Source organism: Phyllostomus discolor, chromosome 12 (assembly GCF_004126475.2).
Source record: "Phyllostomus discolor isolate MPI-MPIP mPhyDis1 chromosome 12, mPhyDis1.pri.v3, whole genome shotgun sequence".
In the NCBI taxonomy this organism is placed as follows: Eukaryota; Metazoa; Chordata; class Mammalia; order Chiroptera; family Phyllostomidae; genus Phyllostomus; species Phyllostomus discolor.
Window position 1 is genome coordinate 27,082,084 of NC_040914.2, and position 12,213 is coordinate 27,094,296.

The 12,213-nt window shown below is 53.0% G+C and overlaps 2 protein-coding genes across 2 annotated transcripts in view; both read left to right on the forward strand.

The window, feature by feature from the left end:
• The window catches only part of LOC114510749 (patr class I histocompatibility antigen, A-2 alpha chain-like), a 512,772-nt gene that overhangs the window by 175,430 nt on the left and 325,129 nt on the right, over window positions 1–12,213 (forward strand). The gene's annotated exons all lie outside the window — the stretch shown is intronic.
• LOC114510842 (patr class I histocompatibility antigen, A-2 alpha chain-like) lies at window positions 612–3,748 on the forward strand. Its single transcript, XM_028529317.2, has 6 exons — window positions 612–708; window positions 950–1,234; window positions 1,485–1,760; window positions 2,306–2,581; window positions 2,679–2,783; window positions 3,566–3,748. Exons 1-6 carry the CDS (start codon window positions 645–647, stop codon window positions 3,568–3,570), a joined length of 1,011 nt encoding a protein of 336 aa, XP_028385118.2. The 5' UTR covers window positions 612–644; the 3' UTR covers window positions 3,571–3,748.

The window sequence follows — 12,213 nt, forward strand, 5'->3', positions numbered from 1 at the left end:
AAACAAGAACTAAGACTTGGGAAAATGTAAATGTAAAAAAATCCACTCTTCTCACTACCTTGTTTATTTGGAGAATACTTATTTTGTATAAAAACATTATTTCTGTTAACGTCATAGGTTGTTAAAATTATTCTTCATGAATGAATTAATTTTCAAACTGCTTTATTCCTTGAATGGTAAATACCGATAGGTGTAACACACACAAACACAATTATTCTGGCCGTCCTCCCTATTTTGTAAAGCAGTATAGATCTTCTGAAACCAAAATGTGTGAGACACGATGAATAAAACAGCCCGTGGGCCCAGACTCAGGGAGACAGAGGGACAGAAACTTCTCTGTGTAGGAGGGGGCTCAGCGCAAAGTCCCGGGTCCTCAGATCTGGCTGCAGGGTCTTAGCATGAGACCTGGAGAACAGAAATGGGGTGAGGGGATACTCACGGGTTTGAGGAGTCCCATTCTGTTGGTTTCACTTCCTCTCACAACCTAAGTGTGGTCCTACCTTCAGGATACACATGACGCTTCGCAGTTCTCGCTCCCATTGGATGTGCGAACATTAGAGCAGCCAATCAGCGTCACGGTGATTCTTGGTACGCTGTCTCATGGACAACCAGACCTGACTCTCCCCCGACACTCAAGGCGGGCCATGGGCCCCCCACCGCTTCTCCTGCTGCTCTCGGGGGCCCTGGCCCTGACCGAGACCTGGGCCGGTGAGTGCCGGGTCGGGAGGGAAGGCCTGTGCGGGCCTGGAGCCAGGCGACCAGGCGGGGACTCAGGACCCGGGGAAAGCATGCCTCCAGCACCCGCAACTCACAGACCGCAGATCCCCAACTACCGCCCCCGCCCCCCTTCCCCCTCTTCTCACCACCCACCCTTTTTCCTTTCCCGGGACTCGTGCCCTTAACCGCCCGACCGCCTAGGGCCCAGGACGAGTGTCCTTCCCGTCCCCAGGGCCCCACACGCTGACAGTCTTCAGCACCGCTGTGTCCGCGCCCGGCCGCGGGAAGTCTCGGTACGTCGTCGTGGCCTATGCGGACCACACGGAGATCGCGCGGTTCGACAGCGACGCCACGAGGCAGAGGCTGGAGCCTCGGGTGCCGTGGATGGAACAGCCATGGGTGGAGCAGGAGCATCCACAATTTTGGGACGACTACACACGGGACACCAAAAACTACGAAAAGATGTATGGAGGGAACCTGAACAACCTGCGCGCCTACTACAACCAGAGCGAGAACGGTGAGTCGAGAGCGCGCAAATACACACCGACCCTCATCCCCACCAAAAGGCCGGAGTTGCCCCGACTATCCAGGTCCGAGCTTCACTCAGTAGCTGCAGGGGCGCGCGACATCCAACCCAGAAGGCATTCAAGGGGACTGTAACCCGTTTGAATTCTCAGTTTGGGTTCAACACCGCCAGTCCAAACCCGGGCATACTCCTGGTTGGGGTGGAAATAAGTGGAGGGACCTGACGCCGGGGCGGGGGTCAGGGGCTCACACCTTCCAGGAAATGAGGGGCTGCGTGGTGAGCTCGGACGGGCGCTTCCTCCGTGGGTACACTCAGTTCGCCTATGACGGCACCGACTTCATCGCCCTGAACGAGGACCTGCGCTCCTGGACCGCAACCGACTTGGCGGCCCGGATCACCTGGCGCAAGTTGGTGGAGCTCCCTGCAGCAGAGCGACGGCGGGGAGTCCTAGGGGAACTGTGCGTGCACTGGCTCCGCCTGTTCCTAGAAAAGGGGAAGGAGACGCTGCTCCGAACAGGTACCAGAACGCGGCCGAAGAGGGGATCCGTGGGCTGCGGCAGCTTCCTACAAGGACAGGAGGAAAATGGGGCAGTGTTAGAATGTCCCTCAGTCTCCAGAGAGGGAAGAATCCCCCAGGTTTGTTATTCTGTGGCTTACCCACAGGCCCAGCTTTCTCTACAGGACAGTAAGGGACCCAGCCTGTCCCTGAAACACCCCACAGTTGTTCCCTCACACCCTGCAGCACCTGGTGCACCAGGACGCTCTCCCTGGTTCTGGGGCTGAGACAATTCTCCAGAGACCTGACTCCAGCACTGGTGACTCACTCTGCCTCCACCTAAGGCTGTGTCACCACTTAAAGGCCTGGGCACTCCTACCCTGGGTTCTTGCCGGATTCTGGAACTTTTCAGGACACAAGGGAATATCTGTCCAGGCTGGTGTCTGGGTGTTGGGCTCCCTTCCCCCACCCTCACTGTCCTGTCCACTCTCAGGCTAGTCACATGAGCACTGCTGGAGTGTCCCATTAACAGGCAAAGTTCCTGAATTTTCTCACCCTCCCCTCAGAACCTCCAAAGACACATGTGACCCACCACCCCATCTCTCATCATGAGGTCACCCTGAAATGCTGGGCCCTGGGCTTCTACCCTGCGGACATCACCCTGACCTGGCAGCGTGATGGGGAGGACCTGACTCAGGACATGGAGCTGGTGGAGACCAGGCCTGCAGGGGACGGGACCTTCCAGAAGTGGGCAGCAGTGGCCGTGCCCCCTGGAGAAGAGCAGAGATACACGTGCCATGTGCAGCACCAGGGGCTGCCTGAGCCCCTGACCCTGAGATGGGGTGAGGAGGGAGCATGGGCACAGAGCCTCTCCTCAGGGTGTTCCTGAGCAGGGTCAGGACTCAGGCATGAGATTGACCTCTCACCTTCCCCTCGCAGACCCTTCTCCTCAGGCCACCATCACCATCCTCAGCATCGCTGCTGCCCTGGGTCTCCTTGGAGCTGTGGCTGCTGGAGCTGTGCTGTGGAGGAGGAAGAGCTCAGGTGGGCAAGGGGTGGGGCTGAGTTTCCCATCCCCCTGGGGTTAAGCCCAGGTGGAAGTGTGCTCTACCTCTACCTCATTAATGGGCTTCATGTCCCCACAGGAGTGCTTGTCCATGTGGGGCCTGTTTACTAACACTGACTCTTTAGGGAGGCCTATGGGAACATGAGGTTCAATTTATCGGCTGATGATTCTAGCTATGGAGCCTGATTTCCAGCTGTCCCAGGTCAGAGCAAAAGGTCTCTTGAGGATAGTCATGTAGACGGTGGTTGGTCCAGTTCCAGCACACATACTCTCCCTGTACTCCTGATCCTACCCTGGGGGTTCAGTCAGTTCTGGAAACTTCCCTGTGCTTCAAAAGTATGGGGCTCCTTCAGGGTCATGTAATCCAGCCTTCTCCCTGACTTCTCACAGAACATTTTCTTCCCATAGGCAGAGGCAGGGAGAGATACACTCAGGCTGCCTGTAAGTCTGGGTGTTGGGGAGGTGACATCTGGGGTGCTTGGGAGGGTGTGGGCTGGAGTCTGTGAGGGGGGGCTCCCCCACCCTTAACTCTGCTGTTGTGTCTTCCCCAGGCAGGGACAGTGCCCAGGGCTCTGATGTGTCTCTCACAGCTCCTAATGGTGAGACTCTGAAGGCAGGAAGTGGGGGACATCGGGACCGAGGGGCAAAATTGGGTTTTGGGGATTCTCAGAGAGGAACATTCTGAGCATGAGGTGGCTGTGGGGGAATGTGACACTTCTGAGACTGACCTGAATTTGTTCATGACAACTTTCTTTCCCAGCATGACAGGGCTGCTTTCTAGAGGACTCGGTGCTAAAACAGTCACTACAGCCTCCCCTTGGGACTTTAAGGATCCCTGACTGCTGTCTGCACCCAGCATCGGAATGTTATTTAATCATCTCAGTGACCCTGCATTATTTTAATATTACTGATATATGTATATAGAAATAAATCAAAAGTGATTCAGATTAAAAGCTCCAAGGTGTGTTGTTTCTGGTATGTTATTCTCTCTATACCTTCACCCTGTTTCTTAACCTGTTCTAAGCCACTTTACATTCATAAACTTACCATGAGGTGTGGAGGCAACCTGGGAGGGACAGAGTGTGTGCACCACGTGACAAGGGGACTTCACTGCTCCCCAGTGATGTTCCCTATGAACACCTGTGCTCCATAGACTTTTAAGGGTTCCTTCCCGCACATCTAAATGTGACCTTTTGTGCCTCTGGCTGTAGCTGGTTGAGCCCCCTGATTCTAACTGAGTGCCGCTTTGTAGACTAGGAGTCTCCACAAGCTTCCAGGCCCCCCTCTTGTACACATCAGGGGTGTCCATGTGGGATCACAGAACTAACCAACTGAAGGTGAGAACACCTGCTTAAAGCAGGAGCTGTTCCAGAGTCCACTGTCCTTAATCTGCTGCAGACACTGATCTCATTCTGCAGATGCTGAGTCCTGCAAGGTCATGGCCAAAGAGCATATGTCCTTAGTGGCTTCTTCTGAGAGCTCATCCCAAGGGAGAGCCCTTGGGCCACAGGGTTAGTCTGGCTCCTGGGCTGAGAACAGAATCAGGAGACAAAGGATCAGCGAGGCAGGAGGGAAAGGTGTGGAGAAGCTCCCATGGTTCCAGGCTGCAGGTGCTGGGTGTTCTGACAGGGCTGCGAGTGGTGGAACACTGGGAAGGGACTGGACCCTACATGCATTTGGAAAATGGATTTCACAGCATTTCCTAGTGATTCAGTCTGGGGTGTGGGAAAGGAGTCAAGGTGGACACCCTACTTTTGTACTACGTCATCAGAAGGATGGGGTTACATCAGCAGAGATGGGGAAGACGCTGGGAGGAGCTTATGTGGGGGAGGGGTGGGCATTTCAAGCTTTCAGCTGAAGAGAAGGTCAAGGGGAGATGTGTGTTAGAAACACCAGTAAGGTGTCAGGGTGGACAGATGAGTGTGGGGACGTTGAGGAGAAATGTCTGGGCTGGAGACACAGATGTGAAGGTGATGCTACGAGAATGACATTTAAATCTGTGAGCGTGGATGAGGCCACCAAGGAAGCCGGGACTGTGGAAGAAGAAAGAACAAGGACTGGACACTGTACCCACCTGTCCCAACAGTGGGTACATTCATCCTGGTGACTCATCAGGTTGGTGAGGGCCAGGTCTCCCCATCATACATTCGCTATTTGGTGATTGTCATTCATCAGTAATTTACAGGGAGATACTCTGAGATTGTCCTGCTGTGCTCTTCACCACTTCTCCACTCACCCTCCTTTGCCCCTCTCATAACTTGCACCCAAATCAGTGAAAATATGATGGTTTTCCTACATCAGATCTGGACATTTCTTAGTAGGACGTGAAGAACAGCACAGGGAACATAGGCAGTAATATTGTTGAGGTGAGGTATGGTGTCAGATGGGTCCTAGGTTTATCAGGGAGAGTACTTAATAAGCTGTATAAATGTCCAATTATGGGGTTTTACAGCTGACAATAATATGATATTGTATGTCAAATGTAATTAAAATTAAAGCAATTAAAGTCGTGGATACAGTCAACAGTATGATAATTACGGGGTCCTGAGGTCAGGGTTTGGAGGTGAGAGATTATATTCAGGGAATATGTGCTGGAATTCAGTGGAAAAAGTAACAGAAAAACTAAAAAGTGATTTTAAGTTAGCCCTGGCTGGTGTGGATCAAATACTGGCCTGCAAAAACCAGAGGGTCACTGGTTTGATTCCCAGTCAGGGCACATGCCTGGGTTGCCATCAGTGTCCCCAGAAGGGGGCCCATGAGAAGCAACCACACATTGATATTTCTCTCCCTCTCTTTCTCCTTCCCTTCCCCTCTCTCTAAAAATAAATAAATAAATAAAATATAACCTTAAAATGTTTCTTCAATACTTTTTAAAAATTATTTTAAGTTAGGAAAAAACGTCATTACTTGGATATTCAACATTCTGACAGTAATTTTGAGGAGGAACTTGAGTATTCTGTGAACCGAGTAACTGTCTGGCCTGGGCTCCAGCTCCCAATCCACTGGCCATGGTTTCATAGCTACTTCCTACTGTGTCTGCATCAGCTCAGACAACAGGCCTATGGAGTTCAGGTACAGGCAGGTCCCACTGCTGGGTCTGGGCCTGAGTTTCTATAGTCTGTCCAGTCTGTTCGTCCACAGAGCTCAGGTCTCACTGTCCTTCTGTGCCGCTTCCCACCCTTTTCCTGCTTCAGGAACAGCAGTCCCTCTATAGGACACACTTTAGGTAAAGGGTCTTTTCTAATGAGTGACATTCTTCATTGACTGCAAGTTGAGCTTGTCTCAGTGCACCAAGGCCAGCCCCTAACCCTTGTAGAACCCACATTTTATTTCTTTTAGAGGGCCAGTGGGGTTGGATCCACTAGGAATATTGTTGCCATTGGGCAGCCATGGCCAGGGAGCAGCTGGGTTGCACTGAATGGACCCAGAACTGTTGCTGTTCCCATGCACAGTTAAATGGGCCATGGTAACCCCCAAAATGAGTTAGGGGTTGGCTATTCTCATAGGGCTTCCCACAAGCATCCAGGATGCAGTGAGGCTGGGGTATTTATGGACATATCTTCCTGGTAGTGTTGAGAATGGTCACTCTGCCAACAGTAATAACAACAGTTTTCGAAATGGGGACCCACTGATGTTTCTCCTGTTTCACAGACATGCAGCCACAAGACCGTGGCTGCTGAGCCTCTTTTCCTCCTACATAGCTGTCTGTTAAAACTGTAGAAGATCATCTTCTATTGACTTGATAGAATATTCTTGAGTCTGAATAATGTGTCAGTTCAATGCTACCTGGCTAGCTTCTGTGTCAGCAAAATGACTTCCTTTCCCTTCCATGGTGGCAGTTTTAGAATGCCCCGGAATTTTGATAACGGCCCATTGTTTGGGGTCCTGTGTGGCATCTAATAAATTTGCAACCATATTTCCATATCTTTGTGCACTACCCTGAGGAAGTGAGGAGGCCTCCCCACTTCCCCATCATCCCACAGTCACGGCTACACCAGGTGCACACGACTCTCAGGGTAAACATTGGCTACTGGACCTTCGTCCAGGTGACAAGCCCGAGTTAGAGCAGTGAGTCCAGCGTGCTGGGCAGATTTCATTTCCAGTCGATGAGAGTTCTCGATTATGTCCACCATGGAAGTTACTGCATGTCCCTCTCAGTAATGTCCCTGTTCATCCTTCACATGAGATCCCTCTGTAACCAAGTTAAAGCAGCGCCACCAATAGGAGGTGGTCAGTCAGCACAACAGGGCTGTCTTCATCCCATAAAGGGGGTGAGATTTGCAGGGTTAAGGTGATCACACCGAGTTAAAGTGACATCAGATGCAGACAGCAGGACACTTCCTGAGAAGCCAAACAACTGTCAGGGACTTGTTGAGTGTGATGAGAGGACAGAAAAGAGTCAGCGGAATGAGGAACAGAAATAGCTAAATGTGCGACCTGGACCCCTTCCTTTCTAAGTAGCAAAGAGGAAGCAGAGCTGCCCCGCTTCAGGGAGGGGCGGGGAGTTCTCTGTGTGGGAGAAGCAGTCAAAGTTCCCGGGTAAGAAACTCTGAACTCTGTCCCGTGTGCCATTGGCTGAACGAACTCCGGAGCAGCCAGTCGGCGTCAGGCTGGTTCCCTGTATATAAACCCTCACCAGAAACAGAACAGTTTCTCCTGTAGTTCAGCATTTCTGGTGACGGCGCAGATAATTGTCCTGTTGTTCTCCGGATCCTTGACCCTGACCGAGACCTGGGCCGGTGAGTGCGGTGTCGGGAGGAAACCGCCTCCACGGGGCGGGAGTGGGCGGACCCAGCAGAGGAGGCCCAGGACCCCCGAGATTCCAATAACCCAGCACCCTCCGCCCAGACCCCAACCCCTCACTCTCCTCGGCCCCGCCCCCTCCTTTCAATCACCACCTTTTCCTTCTCCCCTCCCACCTCCCGCCCCCCACCCCCGGGCCCCGCGGGTACCCACGGCACTGCAAACCCAAGACGCCTGTCCGCCTTGCTCCCAGGTCCACACAGCCTGAGCTATTCCCACACCGCCGTGTACGAACCGGCCCTCGGAAACAACCGGTCCTTAGTGGTTGGCTACGTGGACGACTCGGAGATCTTGCAGTTCGACAGCGACGCCGTGAACCCGAAGTTGGAGCCGCGGGTACCGTGACTGGAGCAGGCGTGGAAAGAGCAGGAGGACCCAGGTGTTTGGGAGGAGCAGACACTGGAAATCAAGCAAGATCAGCGGATGAGTAGAGCGAGCCTGAACAACCTGCACGCCCACTACCTGAACCGGGACCTGCGCTCCTGGACCACGGCCGCAGCCAAAGCGGTCCCAGTCACCATGAGCATCTTGGTGTGGGTCCCTGATGCGGAGGTCAGGAGGTTCTTCCTGGAGCACACGTGTGTGTACCGGCTCAATTTGTTCCTGCAGAAGGGGAAGGAGACGCTGCCCCGACCAGGCACCAGGCAGGGCTCAGCCTCGGAGGGGATCGGTGGGCTGGGGCGGCTTCCTACAAGGAGAGGAGGAAAATGGGGCAGTGACAGAATCCCCCTCCCGCTCTGGAGAGGGAAGAGTCCCCCAGGTTTCCTTATTCTGTGACTCACCCGCGGGCTTAGCTTTCTCTAAAGGACAATAAGGGACCCAGCCTCTCCCTGAAATACCCCACAGCGGTTCCCTCACATCCTGCAGCACTGGGTATATCAGGACCCTCTCCCTGGTTCTGGAGCTGACACTGTCACTGGAGGCCTGAATCCGGCCTTTCCAAGTAATTCAACCTCCATCTGAGTCTGTGTATCCCCTTAAACACCTGGACACTCCTACCCTAAGTTGTCAGCTTTTTTCTGGAACTTTCCCAGAAATAAGAGATTATCTCAGAAACCTCTGTCCAGGCTGGTGTCTGGGTGTTGCTCTCCCTTCTCCCACCCCCACTGTCCTGTCCACTCTCAGGGTGGTCACATGAGCACTGCTGGAGTATCCCATGGCCATGCAAAGTTCCCAAATTTTCTCACCCACCCCTCAGACCCTCCAAACACACATGTGACCCACCACCCCATCTCTCACCATGAGGTCACCCTGAGGTGCTGGGCCCTGGGTTTCTACCCTGCGGACATCACCCTGACCTGGCAGTGTGATGGGAAGGACCTGACCCAGGACACGGAGCTTGTGGAGACCGGGCCTGCAGGGGATGGGACCTTCCAGAAGTGGGCAGCTCTGACTGTGTCCCCTGGAGAGGAGCAGAGATACACGTGCCATGTGCAGCACCAGGGGCTGCCTCAGCCCCTGACCCTGAGATGGGATGAGAAGGGGGTATGGGCACAGACAGTCTCCTCAGGGGTCCTTGAACAGATCAGGACTCAGGCCTGAGGTTGGCCTCTCACCTTTCCCTCGCAGACCCCCCACCAGAGACCACCATCACCAGTATGGTCATCGCTGCTTCCTGTGTTCTCTTTGTAATTCTGGCCACTGGAGCTGTGCTGTGGAGGAGGAAGAGCACAGGTGGGCAAGAGGTGGGGCTGAGTTCCCCATCACCCTGGGGGTCAAGCCCAGGTGGAAGTGTGCTCTGCCTGATTAATGGGCATTGTGTCCCCACATGGGTGCTTGTCCATCTGGGGCCTATTTCCTAACACTGATCCTTTTGTGAGGCCTGTGGGAAAGTGAGGGACACATTTATGACCTGATGTTTCTAGCGATGGGGACTGATTCCCAGCTGTCAGAGTCCAGAGGGAGAGGTCCCTGCTGAGGACACAAGTCCAGAGTAGTTGTAGGTTCACTCCCCACACATGTGCTTTCCCTGTGTTTCCTGATCCTACCCTGGGTGTTCAGTCACAGTTCTGGAAACTTCCCTGTGCTTCAGGAGTGTGGAGTTCTATTAGGGACACAGGACCCAGCCTTCCCCCTGACTTCTCACAGAATATTTTCTTCCCACAGGCAGAGGCAGGGAGAGCTACACTAAGGCTTCCTGTAAGTGTGGATGTTGGGAGGTGATGTCTGGGACCCTTGGGAGAGTGTGGGCTAGAGTCTGTGAGAGGGGCTCCCCCACCCCATAACTCTGCTGTTGTGTCTTCCCCAGGCAGCAACAGTGCCCACAGCTTCTAATGGTGAGACCCTGAGGGCATGAAGTGGTGGTCATTGGGATCGAGGGGCACAGCTGCGTTTTGGGGATTTTCAGAGTAGGCTATAGGAGAAAGTGACACTTCTGAGACTGGCCTGAGTTTGTTCATGACAACTCTCTTTCCCAGTGTGACAGTGCTTCGTTCCTCAGACTCGGTGCTAAAACAGTCAGTACAGCCTCCCCTTGGGACTTTGAGGATCCCTGACTGCTGTTTCTGCAGCTGGCATTGGAATGTGTCTACGTTTTTATCAGCATCATTTCAGGAGGTGGTCAGCAGGCCATTCTCCCTACAGCGACCTGTGTCCTCTCTCCTGCGGACAGTCCTGTCCTAGTAGAGTTGGGGTGAGACCATCTTCATCTTGCTTATTCCTCGTCTAGGTCCTCTATGTTCCTCTTTTGTCCTTGCCACTTCAGGAGAACCTTGTCCCACGAGGATCTGGGATCCCAGGGACTTGAGGGTCACCCATCTCTTGTGGTGGCTCCAGGGCTGTGCTCAGTGAGGGCTTCCTGAGGCCGCATCAGCCTGGGCTCAGGCCTGGGTCTGTCCTGCAGCCCCTATCTTTTGAGTACCTGTGCTTTCTTTATTTTTGCAGATATTGTACTTTTTCTGACTATTTAAAAATAAGTTATTGCAGTATTTATATTAAATGATAGGGGTGTGTCTTTTTATTAAATGTATTGGGGTGCACTTATTCATAGGATGGTATAGGCTTCAGGTACACATTTCTACGATACAGAATGTGTACATTGCACTTTGTGCCCACCCCCAAAGGCAAGCTGTGGAGGATACCGGCCAGCAGCATCCATCCTGGCTGCGGATGCTCGTCGAAACATGCTAAAAACATACACAGAGACAACGAGTACCTGTGGGGGAATAGGAACAGAAGGGCCACTCCTCACATGGGCAGCCCCTTGGCCACCCTCTCTCTGGTGGAGAGAGCACCTCATCCCCCTTCCGGAGAGGCTTTTTATTGGTTTTGTTTGAATAAGAATTCAGGTACAAGCTCATTACTCATTGCTAGGAAGTAAGGATCAAACAATAGATAACAAGGAACTCTGAGGGCCTATTCTGAGTCAGGGCCAAAGAGCCGTAAAACTGTAAAGAACAAAAAATTTACTTCTTCCTTGGACCCTTATCTTTCAACTGAGAGCATTCTAAACAAAGCAAGTTTCACAGGATTTTACATATTCTTTCTTAGGTCTGATCACCCAGGGAACCCGCCCTTTCCAGCACAGGGCTGCACCACTCTGTCATTGTTTCAGGCTTAGGTGGACCAAGGGAACTAAGCAACCAAGCCATAAGGAGATTTTCTCCCAGATGATGAGAACTCAGGCTGTGTCAAAGCCAAGGAGTGAGGGTCCAGCACCCCTTTTGCTGTAGCCCCCAAAGTCCTTTCTTGGGGGCCTCCCACGTGATCGTGCCTGTCTTAGATTGTTCCCCCCTTGAGGAATCTTACCCGTCATTGGCTAACTGACCAAGAATTGGGGTTCAGTTATGAATGAAGCAGTAGAAGCAGTGCTGCTGCCAGGGAGATAAGCTTTTTGTCCCCTTGCTGGTTTATGGTCAAAGGCCACTCCCTCAGCCTTAGACTTGGTGGGGGTTACAGCTTCTGATACCAGGCAGGGCAGTTCCCAACACAAACCATCCTCCCTCACCAGGTATGAGGCCCCTCCTCTCCCAATCCCCTTCCCTCTGGGAACCGCCACACTGCTGTCTGTGTCCATGAGTTTCAGGTTTATGTCCCACATATGAGAGAAATCGTAGGGTTTTTAGCTTTTTCTGACCAAGTCACTAATCGTGATATTCTCCAAGCCCATCCATGTTGTTACAGAGGGCAGTATTCTGTGTTTTCCTGTAGCAAAGTAGCTCTCATCGCATCCTCCTCTGGGTGTCCCCATATGACAGCAACAGGAGGCATTTTGCCTGTCATTGTCCCCAAGTGGCCAGGGTGGCCCCTGCACTCAGAAATCTGTGGTGTCGAGAGGGGAAGTTTCAGACTCATCCTGCTCTTACCTCCCTGCGTGTGATTGTTCTCCCAGCTTTTCCCAGCCTCCTCCAGGGAACCGGGTTCTGGAATCAGCAGAGAGCAGGGGGCCTGTAATGTCTCATCTCAGACACGTTCCTGCTGCATTTCTGCTCTGCTCAGCCACTGTCTCCCCTGACCCTTCGCTCTAGTGGGGGCCCCAGTGCAAACTGGGAGATTCACAGAGCACAAGCCCCTGCAGGTTTAGGGGGGCAGCACTGTGGGGACGTGTGGGGCATCAATGCACCGTGCGGTGCAGGACTGTCGGTCTATCCTGTGGTGCCACAGCAC